At 36.3% G+C, this 17,212-nt stretch overlaps 2 protein-coding genes across 2 annotated transcripts; one reads left to right on the plus strand and one right to left on the minus strand.

Annotated features, from left to right (window-relative positions):
- Nucleotides 1-1,465: 1,465 nt before the first annotated feature.
- Nucleotides 1,466-7,814, minus strand: LOC121907941 (transcription factor BTF3 homolog 4-like). Its single transcript, XM_042427511.1, has 6 exons — nucleotides 7,710-7,814; nucleotides 7,186-7,245; nucleotides 4,864-4,977; nucleotides 3,886-4,087; nucleotides 2,326-2,385; nucleotides 1,466-1,962 (listed from the first exon to the last, which is right to left on the minus strand). The coding sequence occupies exons 2-6, from the start codon at nucleotides 7,237-7,239 to the stop codon at nucleotides 1,916-1,918; spliced, it is 477 nt and encodes a 158-aa protein (XP_042283445.1). The 5' UTR covers nucleotides 7,240-7,245; nucleotides 7,710-7,814; the 3' UTR covers nucleotides 1,466-1,915.
- A 2,416-nt stretch (nucleotides 7,815-10,230) lies between these two features.
- txndc12 (thioredoxin domain containing 12 (endoplasmic reticulum)) lies at nucleotides 10,231-17,197 on the plus strand. The gene is made up of 7 exons (XM_042429281.1): nucleotides 10,231-10,404; nucleotides 12,706-12,766; nucleotides 13,074-13,126; nucleotides 14,520-14,593; nucleotides 14,805-14,874; nucleotides 15,638-15,721; nucleotides 16,185-17,197. The coding sequence occupies exons 1-7, from the start codon at nucleotides 10,305-10,307 to the stop codon at nucleotides 16,262-16,264; spliced, it is 522 nt and encodes a 173-aa protein (XP_042285215.1). The 5' UTR covers nucleotides 10,231-10,304; the 3' UTR covers nucleotides 16,265-17,197.
- Nucleotides 17,198-17,212: the final 15 nt, after the last annotated feature.

The raw sequence follows: 17,212 nt of genomic DNA on the forward strand, positions 1-17,212 counted from the left end.
GCAGCAGCAGCAGGGACATTTTGGCTCAAACCGGGCAGAAGATGGTGTGATGAGCCCCGGGGTGGGTCCGCAGCTCTGTCCCGCTCCCGGTGCGACACCCTAAAGAGCCAAAATGGCACATTTCATCCTCCCGTAACCTTGTGAGAGCCTCTCCCGCTGTCACAGGGAGGGGATGACAGCAGCGGCCCATTGATCAGCACGATGCAGCAGAGCAGCGCGCAGCGTCACAGATGATCAATGAGACAGGATGTGACAGTGTTGGCGGGGATGTAGTGATCTGTAAATCCCACCCAAACTCTGTTACCCCTCCTTATTGATGGACACAATCCTAACTGTAGTTTAGTGATGCAAATCAAGGCCATTACCTCACAGTTATTTTCATTATTGGTTTATCTATTAATGCTACCAGAACCAAAAGTGATGCAACTTAATAAAATCACTTAGTCTGACCAACAGACAGAAGCTAAAATGACAGATTTTGTGACGTTATAACAGCAAAATCTGGATTTTTTTACTTGATAAATGACAATCAATAACCAAAACTGGACTTCATTAACAGTTGTGGAAAGTGTTTACTCAAGTACTGCACTACAATGTATTTTATATTTCCATTTTACTGCTACTTCTCACTTATATTCGACTACATGACGGAGGGAAATATTGCACTTTTTACTCCACTACATTCATTTGACAGCTGTAGTTACTTGTGATTATAGATCGAACTACCCAACAGCATGTAACAGCCAAAATAATAGTAAAATAATCCAATGTAAAGGTTAAAAGTAGCTCTCTTTCGACCAAACACATTAAAATGGTCCTTACTGTTAATGCATTAGTAATAATAATAAAATATATTACACAATACTGATGGGGAGATTTGCTGCATGGTAAGAACTTGCATTTTTCATTCTTTAAGTTCATTTTGCAGCTAATACCTTCCCCCAATTAAAGGTGTGAATGCTTTTCCATGTAAATGAATATTTTGTTTTATTACCATTTTTATTTAAGGATCTGAATACTTTTTCCACTGTCGTTGATTCACAGAGTAGGTGAGTAAATGTATTTAACTGGTAGAAAACATCAGTGGTAAGTTGTTTAGTTTGAACTTAAGTGTAGTTAGAAAACGTGATCGTGCTTGTATGTGCTACTAATTTTCCCTCCAGCTTTCTGTGTTACGTAACAGCTCAGATATCTGTGAATTCAAGGAAGTGTAAAGGAAGAGGCGCAATGAGGGGCTTTTTATAGGCTTCAGTGTTTATTCTATTTATAAACTGAGCAATCAATTACAAATACTTTACATATAAAGGCCTAACCCACTAATTCAAGACTGCCCATTAAAAGCAGACATGTAGGAAAATACAATAATGCTGCTTTTTTGTTTATTTGGATTCATCTTAAGTATTCTTCCAGCGGCCGACACTGAAAAAAAAAAAAAATCTAAAAAGTCAAGTAATAAAGAGAAACATCAATAGCCCAAAAATGTTTTATTAAATTCATAATCACCACTATATGTAAAGTGAATTCATCATTCACTTTTATTGTACTTTAATAAACAATCTCTTAAATACTAGCCACGTTTAACCATGTAGAAAGCTTATTTTTTAAAGCGGTCTGAGTCCTTTGGGTGCTGAGAGTCGTACAGATCTTGGTCTCTTCGTGTCCACAATATCACAGCCTACAGAAATCAAAACCCTACTGTATCTGCATTTTGTTGTTGTTGTTGTTATTGTGTTGCTGTGGCTGGCTAAACCGAGAGTGGTTCACGCCTCCAAAGATGATGCATTGCACCTTTAACAACCATTTCCCCACAAGAGGAAATGCCCTTTGTGAGTCTGCAAGAGGTTTTAAAAAAAAAAAAAAAAAAAAAAAAAAGGTTGATGGAAGAAGGAAAACAAAAAAAAAAAAAAAGGATTCATCAGTTTGCTTCGTTCTTTGAGGCTTCATCAAAGTTCTCCACAAGATCTGTAAGACAGAAAACAGCAAAGTCCATCAGAGTTTTGTCCTCATAAAGACGCACAGACATTGATAAAAGGGACACTAAAAATTTATGAAAGATAGTGACTGATTATTCTTAATTTCTATAAACTGTTTAAAAAGATTGATACAGATAAAATGATCTAAACCCAAACATCCTTTATTTCTTGGCTGAGAAAGTGTTAACACTCCCACCTGGAGATTGTGTAATTTAATCTTAAAACTTGATGTAGTTTATAATTTTTTCAAACAAACCTGATAAAATTTACACAGGTGATGTTTAACAGAAGGAGAAACAAACCTTTAATGAGCAACACTTCAAATCAAAGCATTAATTATTTCCATCTTTACCTGGGACATCGTCATCCTCTTCTTCTGCAATTTCCTCCTTGACTGCTTTCATGTCCATTGCTGCAATATAGAGAAAAAAAAATACAAAATCAAACATTAATCAGAAGTTGAGCTTCAAATTGGCAAAAATAAATTCCTTCATAGATCAAACAGATTTGTTTTAGTGTGTGTTCCAGTGTTTCCACTAAACTCCTGTTGTAAAATTCAATGTTTCTGAATTGTTTAACCTGTATATTGTGAGTGTGTTTTCCTGACACCCCCTCACCCAAAAAAATCTGATTTCTTTCACACATTGTTTAAAGATATAAATCCTCTTTCTTCTTCTGTTTTTTGAAAATACAACTGAAAGCTCCAGAACAGCTACTAAAAGGCCGTTGCGGTGAGATGCTGCTCTTGTTCTGGACTCTGCATAAAGTTCAAGTTTACCTCCGCTGTGGCACCGTCTTTAAACATTACACGATTAGTTGTGTTGCCATGTGGAAAAGCTGCTCCTATTTCCGTTGTTTGCTTCACTGGGTTTATTTTCATCTAAACGCACATCGAGGCCGACCGCATCAAACTGAATCAACTCAACGCTTCTACACTGTGCTGGACTTGTTGGACTAGAAGACACCCTTCACCTACGCCCTTCTGAACAATAAACCAGTCTCTTATATATATATATATATATATATATATATGTGTATAGTCTCTTATATTATTTCAGCTGCTGTATTCATTCTTCCACCTCAGTCCTTGCTGTTCTCTTCAGTTTTTCTCGCTGCTAAAAACCAGTTTCTCTGAGTAACATTTACTGATTTAATCTCCACACGTGCTCCTGTGATTGTAAACAAACAAAAACACTGCCAAACAAATCTGTCACACAAATCTGCTTAAGCACATAGAAATGTAGGAGGCGGCACGTTCAGCTGTGTGTCTGTTTTAAACAAGTTCAACCATGACCGGCTACTTGTAGTGTCAGTAAAAGGGGTAAATAAACTCAGAACTGCTTGTCAGAGAGTTGAAAAGCTTCAGAAACCTCCTCCCATTTCTGTAACTTTCTGAAACCAACTTCACTTCGCCCTGATTGGTTGGATCCCTTTTTAGTCTTACACAACCATTTCTGTCACTTTTCATGTTAAAAAACCAAGTGGAACACTATGAATGCTTTCCAGCAGAGATTTGTCTGCAAGTGTGAGCTGTTATCCTCATATTTGAACAATATCACATCTCCTCCTCGCTATGACGGCCAGCTTTTTGCTCTGTCTTCGAGTGTGGCACGTCAGAAGTACTTTTGATTTTGTCTTATAAACCAGTTCTGGTCCAGCGTAAACTGACCCTTACTCATCAACAGGATAATGGTTCTCAACATGAAGTCCTAGAAGGTGGCCTCTTTTCTCACTACCCTGCTGCTTCTGTTCTCTCATTAATATATTCATAAAATCTGCTGACGTTGTTTTTGCAGAGCAGATCTCTCAAACCTCAATGAATATTCCTGAAATTACATACACAGCTACTAAGAGCCCTGACCTTGTGACTGAGAGCGTTTGTGTGTGTGTGTGTGTGTGTGTGTGTACACACATTGCCGTGGGAACTGCTCAGCCAGCTTGCGCAGGCTGCTGAGGCTGTCGGCTCCCAGCTGGCTCAGGATGCCTGGCAGCATCTCTGTCAGCTGCTTGGTCTCAGCGTGGCCCGTGATGGCGAAGGTGTTGGCAGACAGAGACGCCTGAACTTTGGGGTTGTTGAAGTGGATCACCGTCCCGTCGTCTTTTATCATATTCACCTGAGAGAGAGAGAGAGAGAGAGAGAGCAGTCGGATTTAGAGCCTCAACCGCTAGTCACAAGATTATGGACTGTCAAGAGATGATGTCTGTAGTGTTTCATGTTTTAACGCCTAAATTATATTTGGTATCTGTTTTAAAGGTGATTCACTCATTCAGACTGAGATTAGACTGGTGAAAAAGTAGAATCCACTATAATTACAAATAATCACATGAAGAGGGAGTAAATTCACATGGAAAACATGACTGTTCATCAATTTTAACAGCACAACATTCAAGAGGCTTCTGAGCACAGTCAAGTTGATTTTACTCATGTAATAATATAACCAAAAATCACAAATTTAACCCAAAGATTTCATAAGAAACAACTGTCAAAAAAAACTGTAGAGAGAAAAGTGTGTCCCAAAGTATTAGTCTAATCTCCAGTAAATACATTAGCACTTTAAATAATTCAAATAAGATACAACAAGCCAACTGAGCCTCAACATGAATGAATGAAACAAAATTTTGTGTGACAAACTAGTGCCATATCCACATGTTTTATGTTTGTGTGCTTTGATTTATCTGAAACAGTTTGTTTGGAGCAACCTGCATAAAAGCACTAAAAATAAACTAGATGATGACATGATTAGAGAACGCTTTGGTTAGACTCTCCCTGTCTTATCTTTTCCTTATAATGTGACGATGATAAAAGATTTTTTTTTAAAAGTCAAAAACAGTGCAGCTACAGCACAATAGTGACGTTAATTTCTTTTGAATCTTGTCGGAGATGCCTCACCTCTTCGATCCCTGCAATGTTGTTCACTGCCAGTTTCTTCAATGAGCCTTGGAGCTTCTTGTCATCAGCTGTTGCTGTTTTGTGAACAACCTTTTTCTTCCTGCGGGCCGTTCCCTGAGGAAAGAACAGGTGTGCATGCCAAAGAAGGGATTAAATGACTGAATGGGATGAAATTTCAAACACAGTTTAATACCACTGGGTCAGAGACTTTTTTTTTTAATCTATGAGGGACATTCTTTACATCATAGCTTAGACATAATTTACTAATTTCTAGATGACAGCTCCGGTGAAGCAGTTACAAGCATAAAACTAAACCTAGTTAACACAACAAATGACCAAGACCTGTTTGTAAATGAGCAGATTTTCTGTCAGACACTCGTGTGATTTTGTTAAAGTGGTGCACAACACTAGGATTAATATTAAATGGTTTATTGTACATTTGTCCTGTTTCTAATACTCTCCATAATTTAAAAGAAACTGGAAAACTACTATGGAAAACTACTATTAAAAACAACTATGGAAAACTACAATGAAAAACATTGGAGGAAGCACTACTGTGATCGAGCAGCGATGACACAGAAATTTAAAAAGACTGTACAAAGACGATGAGTCATCTGTTGCTCATTGAAATCCTCATGAGCTTCAACAATAACTTGATTCATCGTTTAGTTGTTGGCTAATAAATTCATCGGAAACTATTTTGTTATCAGAAAAAAGAATGTCAAAATTCTCTGATTCCAGCTTCTCAAATATGAATATTTTCTGTTTTTTTTAGTCTTCTATGACAGGAAACTGAATATCTTCGGGTTGTGAACTGTTCTGGACAAAACAAGACATTTGAGGTCGTCATCATGATCAACATTTTTCACCATTTTCTGACATTTTATATACCAAACAACTAGTTGATTAATCTAGAAAATAACCAATGGTTTAACAGATAAAGAGTGCTAGTTGCAGCCCTGAACTTTCACTTTCAATTGATCAAAATAATTTTGCTTTTACTCAAACAGATTTTTAAACCATGGTTTTTACTTCTTTTTAAAGTATTTTTTTGGTTGTTGTTTTTTTTTGTTTTATCAGACAGATGACAGTTTAGAAGTGACAAGAAATGAGGGGAGAGAGATGAGAGGTCCCCATCCAGACTTGAGCAGGAGACATGATTACATGTAGGGCTGCAACTAATGATTATCTTCATCAATGATTAATCTGTCAATTATTTGCTCGATGACTCAATTAGTTGTTTGGTCTATGAAGATGGTGAAACATGTCGATCACCTAAGCCCAAGGTGACGTCCTTGAATGTCTTGTTTTCAGTCCACGACCCAAATATATTCAGTTTACTGTGACAGAAGACTAAAGAAACCAGGAAATATTCACATTTGAGAGGTTAGAATCAGAATTTGGTCTTTTTTTTTTCTTAAAAAATGACTCCAAACAATTAATCAATTATCAAAACGATTGGTGATTAATTTAATAGTTGGCAACTAATCAACTAATCATTGCAGCTCTAATTACATGGTCCTAAATCTGTTGCCCTCCATCTCGCCAACAAGTAACTATAGCCTACTTCTGGCCCTAAAGTGTAAAACAGCCTCTCATTATTAGATTCTCCCCTCAACTGATGTTTTTAAAAGCTGTCTTAAGACCCATCTCTTTTCTTCAGCCTGTTAATAGTCATCATGAAGACATCAATGGATTTTATTTTATTTATTCATTTATTGTCTCTTTCTATAAATAGTTGGTTCTCTGTGCAATACTGTCCTGTTTTTAGGATTTAAATCCCATTTTTATTAAGTATTTTATTTTACAGTTATTATAAATTTCCCCCTTGATCTTCACAACATATCTTCACATATCCGTGTTTTCATTTGATTGTATTTCTCAGTCGCAGTAAAGCACTTTAGGTCAACTTTTATTGTTTTTAAATGTGCCCTCTAGATAAATTGATTTGAGAAACACACCAGTGCAATCTGTAAAGAGGCACAGGAGCCTCTTCTCTCGACAAATGACGCCATCAAGTGTGCAGCCGAGGTAAAGACCTCACAACAAATGTGAACAAAGCCATAGAGGCCACAGATGGAGGGCCCAGCGCTCTCCCACCATAAAGGATATGCTGAGGTCAGGAGGAAAGACCTGGCAGATGCTGAATGCCATCACACTCCTTAAAATAAGCAAACTACTGGGCCAACGACAGGACGAGGACAACCGTGAGCAGCCTCTCTGAAAGCCCTGATCGAGGCTGCTACACAGTACATTTGATTGAAGCTATAACTGTTATGTCATGCATATAAAAAAAAAAAAAAATGATAGTAGTACACCCACCTTTCCACCTATCCGGACCTGTGCCTGAAGTTTGGCGAGCTTCTCTTGATTCATAGTGTTCTGTGAGAAAAAACAACAACTTTAACATTAATTTGTCACCATATAGTTCATATAAAATGGAAAAAAAAAACAATCTAACGGAACAAGTTTTTTTTAAGAGAGCACACACACACACAGCATGAGTTAGGCAATCAGACCTGTAATGTCCCTCATCTCCGCACATTAGCACTAAGCTAGCAGCTTGCCAACACTGAAGCCATACTGACAATACTGACCAAAGACAACAGAAGTGACTGAAACCAAAATGTATTAATTACATGTACGTCTAACATTACAGCAGCTATCTAGTAGTTAGGCTGCTATCTAGCGTCTGAAAGCTAATTTAGCTAATGTTAGCATAGCGTTAGTGGCTAGCGCGTTTTGTTTTGTTCCTGGCTTAGCAAACAGCTAACGTCAATTAAAACGATAAAACAGATCGGCTTTAATGTTAACCAGAGATTGAAATATATACATATTTTTTTTACCTTTGATAAATAAATTGACAATCCGTTTAACTGCTCTTCTCGCTACTAATGAGGCTGAAGCAACACGGCTAATACCAAATGTCAAGTCAGCAGCAATATAATGCACTTCCGACTCCGTTTTCAAAATATAATCCATATAAATGACACTATAGTAGATTTTTTTTATTTATGTAAAGATAATACTACATATGAGGAAGGTAAAATATGAGCTGTGACGTATTAAAATGTGATTTTATGCGTGGAATCCTAAATTGATGTCCTTTTTTGTACATTTTGAGGCGTTAAACTTTTGTTTTCGTGTGCGCTTCCGGTCTCGCGCTCACATTGTGTTGTCTAACTTGACTATTTCAAGTCGCAGACAGGAACACGCGGTTTTGTGGATGTGACGTCATGTGAACCGCCCCCCAAAATGTGAAATTAATTACTGCTGAGGTCTAAACAAAGAAACACATTTTTACGTATTTTTTCCGATGTAATTTATTTTTCTTTTGTATTCTAAAATATGTTTAATTGATATGCAAAGCTTTCTATCTAGAAAAACTGTTCAAATGTTCCATGTTTATGGTAGTGATATTTTGATTAATTTCTGAAATACCTCAGTGGCCAAGAATATTAGCTTTTAAATCCAACTATTTATAATTATTGGCAAATTCCGTATACATAAAATGAAATGGACCAATAGCGAACCAAACTTTACCTTATTTCCAATATTAAGCGCTAAGCTAACAATTGCATTGGATCACACACTGGCTTCATCTATCATGTCTGAGTCTAAATGTAAACAAGACAAAAGGTATGTTTTTCTCTAAAACTATGGTACAACCTCCAATCGCTAATATTTTCATCAAATGTGAAAAAATTCACATAGTTACTGATTTTAAATATCTTGGTGTGACACTGGATCCAAATTTGAACTTTAAGAAACATGTTTAAAAAAACGGTTAAAACCATAAAGTACAACTTAGCAAATTTTAGACATATGAGAAACTATCTCTCTTTGGACGCAGCCAAGCTATTTATGCATGCTATGATTCTTTCCCATATGTCTTATTGCATCACATGTTGGGGGCAGGCTGCAGAAACAGCCATAAAACCTCTTGAGTCCTTATACGAACAAACTCTAAAAACTCTGGACAAAAAGCCAATGCATTTCCATCACTGTAGGGTATTGGAGAAATACAATTTACTGAGCTTTGACAATTTTAGGTTCTTCTAAAATTTGTGCCTAGTTTATAAAATTTGAAATGGTTTGGCTCCTCCTCCACTACGTGACTTTGTGTACACTCGCTCAGTAAGTTCTTTTAGATCCCCCAGAATATCCTCTATACAAGATAGTACCATACCATTTCGTAGCACTGCATTTGGACAGTCAGCTTTCTCTGTGAAAGCCACAACTAAGTGGAATGCCCCACGTGATTATATGAAAAGCTGTATTTCCATCAATACATTCAAGGCCAAATTAAAAAATCTACTAAAGACCAATCAGCTGTGTGACCACTGAGTCTAAACTCCATCTATGGTCTTCTCATTAGCGCAGGTAGTCTTGCTTTTAATTTGACATGTTTACATTATTAATTTCTAATTGACATTGTGGGTGTATGTGATGTGCTGTTGTGTGTTTTGTATTTTGTATGGTGTGATCTATGTGTTTTTTTTTTTTTTTTTGCTTCGTACTGTTTGTTGTTGTGCTGTTGTATGTTTGATTGTGGGGGACTACGGATGCAAATAAGCTTCGAGCTAACTCCGGTGCAGTGCATCTTTAATGTTTAAAACTGCACACTGTCCCAATCGATAAATCAAATCTACAAATCTATTACATGATAAATGTAACACTGAAGTCACTGTGAACTTATTGATTCTATATGTTAAATTTCACATACATAAATGCCAAATAACGGTTACCCCCAATTTCACTGGATTTTCATGTGAATCTAAAGAATATGTTAAGATTCTTAAAGCTTTAAACACTAAAAAAAGTGACAAAACTGTCAAACTGTACAGTGAACTTTTTAAAGATTAAGAAATGTTGTTTTTTATAATAATTTATATTAATGAAGTTTATTTATCCCAATTTTCCCAAGTTTCTTTTAACATAATAATAGTAATAATAATATCAACAACAGTAATAATAATAATAATTTATCTATTTATCATTTATTTATTATCTATTTTTTATCGATTTAAATTCATATTCTTGTTTCTTTGTATACTATTAAATTGATCAAATAGTCGGCACTGTTTGTATTTTGAATATTTTCTCAATAAAGATTTTACAAAAAAAAGTGACCCGTGAAGGGTTGAACATCCGGGTCGCTGTTGCCCCCCCACCCCCCCATCCATCCACCCGTATTACGTGAAGACCCGCCCTACTCTGCCTCTGATTGGCTAGTATCGCTACCTTCGTTGATTGGATTGGTTCGATTTAGGCATGAGGCGTAGGAATATCTGCGTCAGAGCCAATCAGAGGCAGAGTAGGGGGCGGGTCTTCACAGAATGCGGGTAGGAAAAAAAAAAACGCACCGCTGTTTAACAGACAGTCACTCACTGCCATTAACGCTATCTGCAGCTGTCTGTGAGGAAAAAAGGCCAGTCAAAATGCAAACGTCTCTGTTCAATATCGCAGTATTTTCATCTTTACAGGTTTTGCTGTCTTTGACGTGCTTTCAAAAGGTCGTCGAAGCCGCCAGCAGCAGAGGTGAGTCCGTATTTAAAGAGTTATGAACTGAAAGCGAGCAGAATGTGTGGCTGCAAAGCTTGGTTGTTCATTGATCATGTTGCCTCTGCAAGAGGAGAGCTGACTGTCTTTGTGTCAGCATCCTGGATCCCTGAGGTGTGTGTCCTGCTCAGGTAGTTCAGGTGACGAGGTGTGTTTTTTTATAGACAGACGTGAATCCTTAATTTCCAGTATTTCAGGTTAACCGACTCTCCACGTTTCATTTGAGTTCAATGTTTAAAGAACGGGTTCACAATTATTCAAGTCTGTCCTAAAACAACAGTCAAAAGCCCAAATTAACACTGAAACAAATTTTTCTTGCTTTAATCATTCCTGCTATTCATACTGACTATTAGAAGATCCCTTCATAATGCATTTACAATGTAAAGAGATGGGGCCAGAATCCACAAAATGTATTTAAAAGTTTATCTGAAGATAATATGAAGCTTCAGCCGTCCAAATTAGTCAAATCAAGTAGATATCTTTCAACGTTACAGTCTCTTTAGTGACAAGGTCCCCCTTTTTGTTACTATACTTCCACCGCAGCTCAACAGGGAAACACAGAGGGACTTTGATACTAAAAAGACTGTAAATGTGTCAGATATCCACTTGATATGACTAACTCAGACTGCTGAAGCCTCATATAAGCTTCACATCAACTTTTAAATGCATATTTGCACAAAGTGACTGTGTGGACACACTGTGGATTTTGGTCCTCCCATCACTTACATCAAAGCACATTTAAAGAGGATCTTTTAATAGTCAGTATGAACAGGAGGAATAATTACAGCGAGGAAAACCTCTTTCACTGTTCATGTGGACACCTGACTGTTGTTTTAAGACACACTTGAGAAATTGTGAACCTGTCCTTTAAGGTTTCTCCAGGGTGATTCCATTAAGATATAACTTTATCAATCTAGATCTGTTTTGTTCTGGGTCAAAGCATTCATAATAAATAAGTAAATATACACACATTATACATAGCATTAGTTAAGTAAAATATGCAGATTAAAGCGGTGCAGGGCACATGGTACTACATGTTTTAAATTACAAGCTGAAGATTTCAGACTGTTGATCAGACTAAACAGGATATTTCAAGACGTCTTTAACAGCTTTTGACATTTTCTGACATTTTATAGACAAACGAGTATCAATAAATCATTAATGATAATGAAAATAATTGTTAGTTGCAGCCCTATATATGACTATGTTAGAGTATGAATGGATGACAATAGTATGAACTGTATTCATCACTCTCCAAGTAGGAGATGAGATAAAAACAAGTAGTGCTTAGATGTCGGCTACAAGCTGGATGTGTAGAATAAAGTATGAAATATTTCTCACAGACATAAAAATGAAATCAAACTGTCTTATCGGTGCAACACAACAGAAAACATTAAAGCAGCATAAATCTTAGGTAAAATAACTGGCATTCATTTTTAAGTGTATTGTTGAACAACACTGGGTAAAAATTGAAGATCTGTACATGTTTTTTATAGTATTATAGTTAAGTTGTGTAATTTACCATACATTAAATGGATGATGTGTTGTCCATAATAATGTTATCTTGTTAAGAGATTCATACACAGTTAATAACAAGAGGATGGGTGACTGAAGAGTAAAACAAACCTCTAAAAATGAGAAAATAATTTGTCAAAAATGAAGGAATTAGTCATATTCTTTCAGTTTTTATAAATTAAGAACTCGAGCTGCAACAATTATTTGAATAATTGGTCAACAGAAAATTAATCTGCAACAATTTATGTAATTGAATCATTGTTTTAATCATTTTTAAGCAAAGATGCCAAAAATATGCAAGTTTAAATTCCTAAAATATGATGAATTTAATGCTTTTCTCCATCATACATAGTTGTAAACTGTTTATTTTTGGGTTTTGTGCTGTTGGTTGGACAAAGCAAGACATTTGAAGACGCCATCTTTGAAGTATTTTTTTAACATTATCTGACATTTTATTGACAAAAGGATAAATCAGATTAATCGATAATGAAAATAATCATTATTTGCAGCGCTGTTATAAACTGATGTCAGTTTTACTGAGATGAAACAAACCACTACCGCTGCCCAATAATCCTACGAGCTGGCTGTAGTTACAGCTAACAGTCATGTAAACCTCAAGCTTGATATTGAATTACCACTGTTCAGTTGTATTTGCTTGACTGTTCCTTGTATTGACAATCTATTTAGGGCAGATCCACCCTGTTGTAGAAATATAATACCAGTCACACAATGCTGCTTTGCCCATTAATGCGTCCATCCCCGCAGGGTTCGGAGATAACATCCACTGGAGGACACTGGATGACGGCAAAAATGAAGCTGAGGCCAGGTGAGTTCACACCTAGAGCTGAAATATCACAAACACCTCCTGTAACCCTGCAGAACCACATTATATACATCCACCGCCCTGAAGCCTAAAACAGCTTTAAAAAAATCCCCTTTGTCCACATTTCCACTAATGAGTGGAGCAGATTGACAAGTTGATATCAGATGTTTGTATTGAATGTTTTCTCAAGGAGCATTGGGTGTGTTTCCTCAGTTCTAGGTCAAAGATATTGAGGTCAGAGTTACTAGTTTTCCAGTTTTGGTGCTTGGAATTAGCCTTGACAGACCTGTTGATGTGTTTGCATTGACAGTGGGCTGCCGATCATGGTCATCGTCCACAAGAGCTGGTGCGGAGCCTGCAAAGGTACGACGCTGTTCTCTCTCTCTCCAGTTAAAAAACTCAGATCAGCGTTGAGGATTTTATGGTCAAACTGTCCCGTCATGTTTGAATAAAGCCTTTATGGAACTTTTATATAATGAACATCTGTCTAAATGACAAAAAGCCAGCATTTTAAAAGACAGATGAAGCCAGCAATGTTACGTATTCTCTGTCTGAAAAGGACTTTTACATAGAAATGCATAGTTCAACATGTGAAATTACCATTTTACATTGATATCCATCAGATTCATGAAGCAAGATAGAGGTCTGAACATGGCTTTAGTCAACAAAATCATTCTCGCGTTCAGTTATTGTGACTCTAAAACAATATTTCCTGTGAGCAGTTATTTACATTTCACTTACAGCCTCAAACAATAGAAAGTAATGATTTTAACTTAATGAAAGTAGGTAAATGGGTCGTCTGGACTGCATTATGAATCATGGATGAGACGTCTTCTTGTCTTTTCTGGCTATTTACGTCCAAAAATGAGCCATATCTGAGTCCTTGTTTAGAGCAAACCAGAGAATATGTACATAAATTAACTTCATTAAGTCCATCCTGCAAGCTCAGCAAATTACCATCTGCAATGAGAGCAAACAAGACAAGTGAGAAATAATAATTCAGGTCTGTTGCAGGAGGAGTTTAACGCTTTTCTCATCTGTCGATTTGGAGGCACCGTAGAGTAAAAAAAAAGTGCACTCCAAGTGAACTGCGATTTAGAGTCACAGCACTAAGTCAATTAGTTTCCAACTATTAAATGAATCTCCAACTATTATGATAATCAATTAATAGTTTTGAGTCATTTTTAAAGATAATAAAAGTCCAAATTCTCTGATTCCAGCTTCTCAAATGTGAATATTTTCTGGTTTCTTTAGTCTTTTATGACAGTAAACTGAATATCTTTGGGTTGTGGACTGTTTTCAACATTTTATGGACCAAACAACTAATTGATTTAATAGAGAAAATAAGTGACAAATTAATTGATAATGAAACTAATTATTAGTTGCAGCCTTGCTTTGATTGGCTGAAAATGATCTGTGCATTAAATATAAGTCACAGTGGCAGAAGCAGATCTGAAAGTATCCGATTTTCTGAGCTTTGTCCATACATGACTTCAAAACACATTCACATACTTAAACTAAGAATTAAGAGAAGAGATTGATCAAGAGAAATCTATAATAACTAGTATTGATACCACTATGATACAAAAGAAAACTGCATACAAACTGTACTTCTCTGAATATCTGTGGCACAAGCAGGTTTTATTCTAGAGATTCAGAGACGTTACAGCGATATTATTGGATAACGTTACTTGTCCTGCATTTTCATGGCGACGTGAGATAACGATTCATCTTATTGTTGCTTTTTTCACATCAGCACTGAAGCCCAAATTTGCCGAGTCCAAGGAAATCTCCGAACTTGCACACAACTTTGTAATGGTCAACCTGGAGGTAAGAAAACATTAACAGCAAACTGGTTACTTTCTCATTTATTTTCTTTTTCTTTTTTTTAATTTAACCTAAACACACTTTTACATCTCTTTCTTTAATCTCTCCTGCACATATGTGTTTCATCATTGTGCCAAAAACCAAAGTGAACATATCCGTTGGTTGGGGTTCGTTGCTGTGTCTGTACATCATCAATTATCTCTTATCTGAACAGGATGAGGAGGAGCCAAAGGATGAAGCCTTCAGTCCCGACGGTGGATACATTCCTCGGATTCTTTTCCTTGGTATGCAGGAGGTTTAGTCACCTTTTATGTAAACAGTTTATGGAGTTCCTGTGGAGAAACTGTCTGAATCACATGCAGCGGCTGATAAATCTGTGGGCAGTTTCAGTGAGCTGGATTTAGGTGGTTTCGGTTAGTTCTTATCCTTGTGAAAGCCAGAATGTTTCACTTTTTCACTGTTTCACTGTGTTAATTACAAATCGAGGATCAGTGAATTAACTGCAGAGCATATTTGATAACAGAAAGATAAAATAATAAGACTGTTAAATCCTAAAGTCTCACAGATGCTTGACAGAAAAACAAACATCTGAGCAGTAAACAGTGTGCAAAAATTAAATTAATCGCAGGAAAAATAAAATTCTTCAATGTGCAATTATGTAAAAATGCTCTAATGAATATTTAAATATGTTACAGTTAGTAGTGAGATGATCAACAGAAAATTAATTGGCAACAGTTTCAATAATCGATTGTCTTTTCTTTTCTTTTCTTTTTAAAGCAAAAGTGCCAAAAACTCAGTAAATCTGCTTCTTCTTTCATTATTAATGGAAGATCTTTGAATTTTGGACGTTGGTTGGACAAAACTAGTTTTTATGAGCATTTTTCACTGTTTTCTGACATTTTATAGAACAAACAGTTTGAGAAAATGAAAACAATTAGCGGATTAGTAACGAAACCAACAGTTAGTTGCAGCCCTGTATTGTTTGTGTTTTAATGAAATGATCAAAACGTTTGACTTTTTTTTTTTTTTTTTTAACCCTGCTCACAGATCCCAGCGGTAAAGTCCACCCTGAGATCACCAACAAGAACGGAAATCCCAACTACAAGTACTTCTACAGCAGCGCAGAACAAGGTAAAAATCCTCATTATTGTCATCTGGTTTACACTTTAAGTCCTATTTAAACATTACACTATAATGTAGATATAAGGAAATGAAGTATTAATTAATATACATTTGTCAGCAATTATAACTTCTCCTATTAAGACATTTTATATTATTATAACTTTGTTTTGTCATTCATTATGTTTATACATCAGCCTCTATTTATGGACGCCCACAGGAGTTATAGTTGTTGAATAATACATGAATAAACTTCTACATTATAGTGTTATATTATTTAACTGTTTATAAATACTAAATAAGGGGACTTTCAATCAAATCCACCATCATTACTTATGAAAAATATGATGATGATGAATAAAAGAAACATTTGAGATTAACATCGAGTAATGTGTCTCTCAGTCGGATATTTCTTTAAATGTCGTCTATAATCAGGCTGCGGATGTCAAACTTGTGTTTCCTGCTTTCTTCTCAGTTCTGTCCAGTATGAAGGAGGCGCAGGAGAAGCTGACAGGCGACGCCTTCAAGCGAGGTCACACCGGAGACGAGCTGTGAGGAGGCGGGAGACGGGCGTCAGGCTGTAAGGGCTACACTTCCTCTACCTGAGCCTGAGCTTCAGTAACTCCCCGCTACCCCCCTTCCAAAAAAACAAGCCCGTTTCACTATTTATAGTCATTCTTACGACAGTGAGCTCCGTCTCACTGACCGAACCAAGCCAACCATTAACGACGTTGGTGCTTGAGTGATTTTCTGGTATTTTTTTGGTCTTGTACGGTTTTCCCAACATTACTACACTCATAACGAGGTTCAGACTTTTCTTGTCTTTTGTTATTACATCATGTATTTGTAATCTACTGTTGTTGATGAAACGCCATATACTGTACTTTGTATCTGTAGAGGATATAAACAAGTTAGCCAAAATTAACCGCAGTATGTGATGAACTCTCACCTGCACACGCTGTTGTTGGATGGAAACTCAACATCCGCTAATTGCCAAGTTTTCAAGATACAAAATGCCTTGTTTGTTACTAGATGACCACAAACTTTTAGTCTTTTTGATTTCACAAACGCATTTTTTCAGCCAACAGCATTGATATAATACTTCATACTGGTCAAGATAAGTATTTAAACACCTCCTGTAATGTGCTTCCAAAGATCCTCTACAGTACGTTAATGATCTGTGACGATGTTTACCATGCACTCCAACATGGGCTCTGTACTTCTGATTTATATTATCCAGTCTTTAAAAAATAATCTTAATTATTCATTTAATCCTGCCAATGTCTGTATACTTATTTAGCTTATATCTACCTAACTGGGGTTTTTTTTTTCTGTTCTAAGTGTGTTTTACTGCTTAAGTGACGCCACTCGGTTCATTTTTAAGAAACAAAAAACTCTTTAAACAAGGGATGGAAACTCCGGTTAAGTGTGTTGATGTATTTTATACATGTACACAGCCACGTGTGCAAATAAAGTTTGTATTGAGAAGTTGGTGGTATTTCA

The sequence above is a fragment of the Thunnus maccoyii genome, chromosome 12 (genome assembly GCF_910596095.1).
Source record: "Thunnus maccoyii chromosome 12, fThuMac1.1, whole genome shotgun sequence".
Classification (NCBI taxonomy): domain Eukaryota; kingdom Metazoa; phylum Chordata; class Actinopteri; order Scombriformes; family Scombridae; genus Thunnus; species Thunnus maccoyii.

Coding starts and splice junctions, on each gene's coding strand:
- txndc12 (XM_042429281.1), top strand. CDS start 10,305: ATGCAAACGTCTCTGTTCAATATCGCAGTATTTTCATCTTTACAGGTT. Junction 13,127..14,519: donor CTGGTGCGGAGCCTGCAAAG/GTACGACGCTGT, acceptor TTTTCACATCAG/CACTGAAGCCCAAATTTGCC. Junction 14,875..15,637: donor TCCTCGGATTCTTTTCCTTG/GTATGCAGGAGG, acceptor CCCTGCTCACAG/ATCCCAGCGGTAAAGTCCAC.
- LOC121907941 (XM_042427511.1), bottom strand. CDS start 7,239: ATGAATCAAGAGAAGCTCGCCAAACTTCAGGCACAGGTCCGGATAGGT. Junction 4,088..4,863: donor ACATTGCAGGGATCGAAGAG/GTGAGGCATCTC, acceptor TCTCTCTCTCAG/GTGAATATGATAAAAGACGA. Junction 1,963..2,325: donor AGAGGATGACGATGTCCCAG/GTAAAGATGGAA, acceptor TCTGTCTTACAG/ATCTTGTGGAGAACTTTGAT.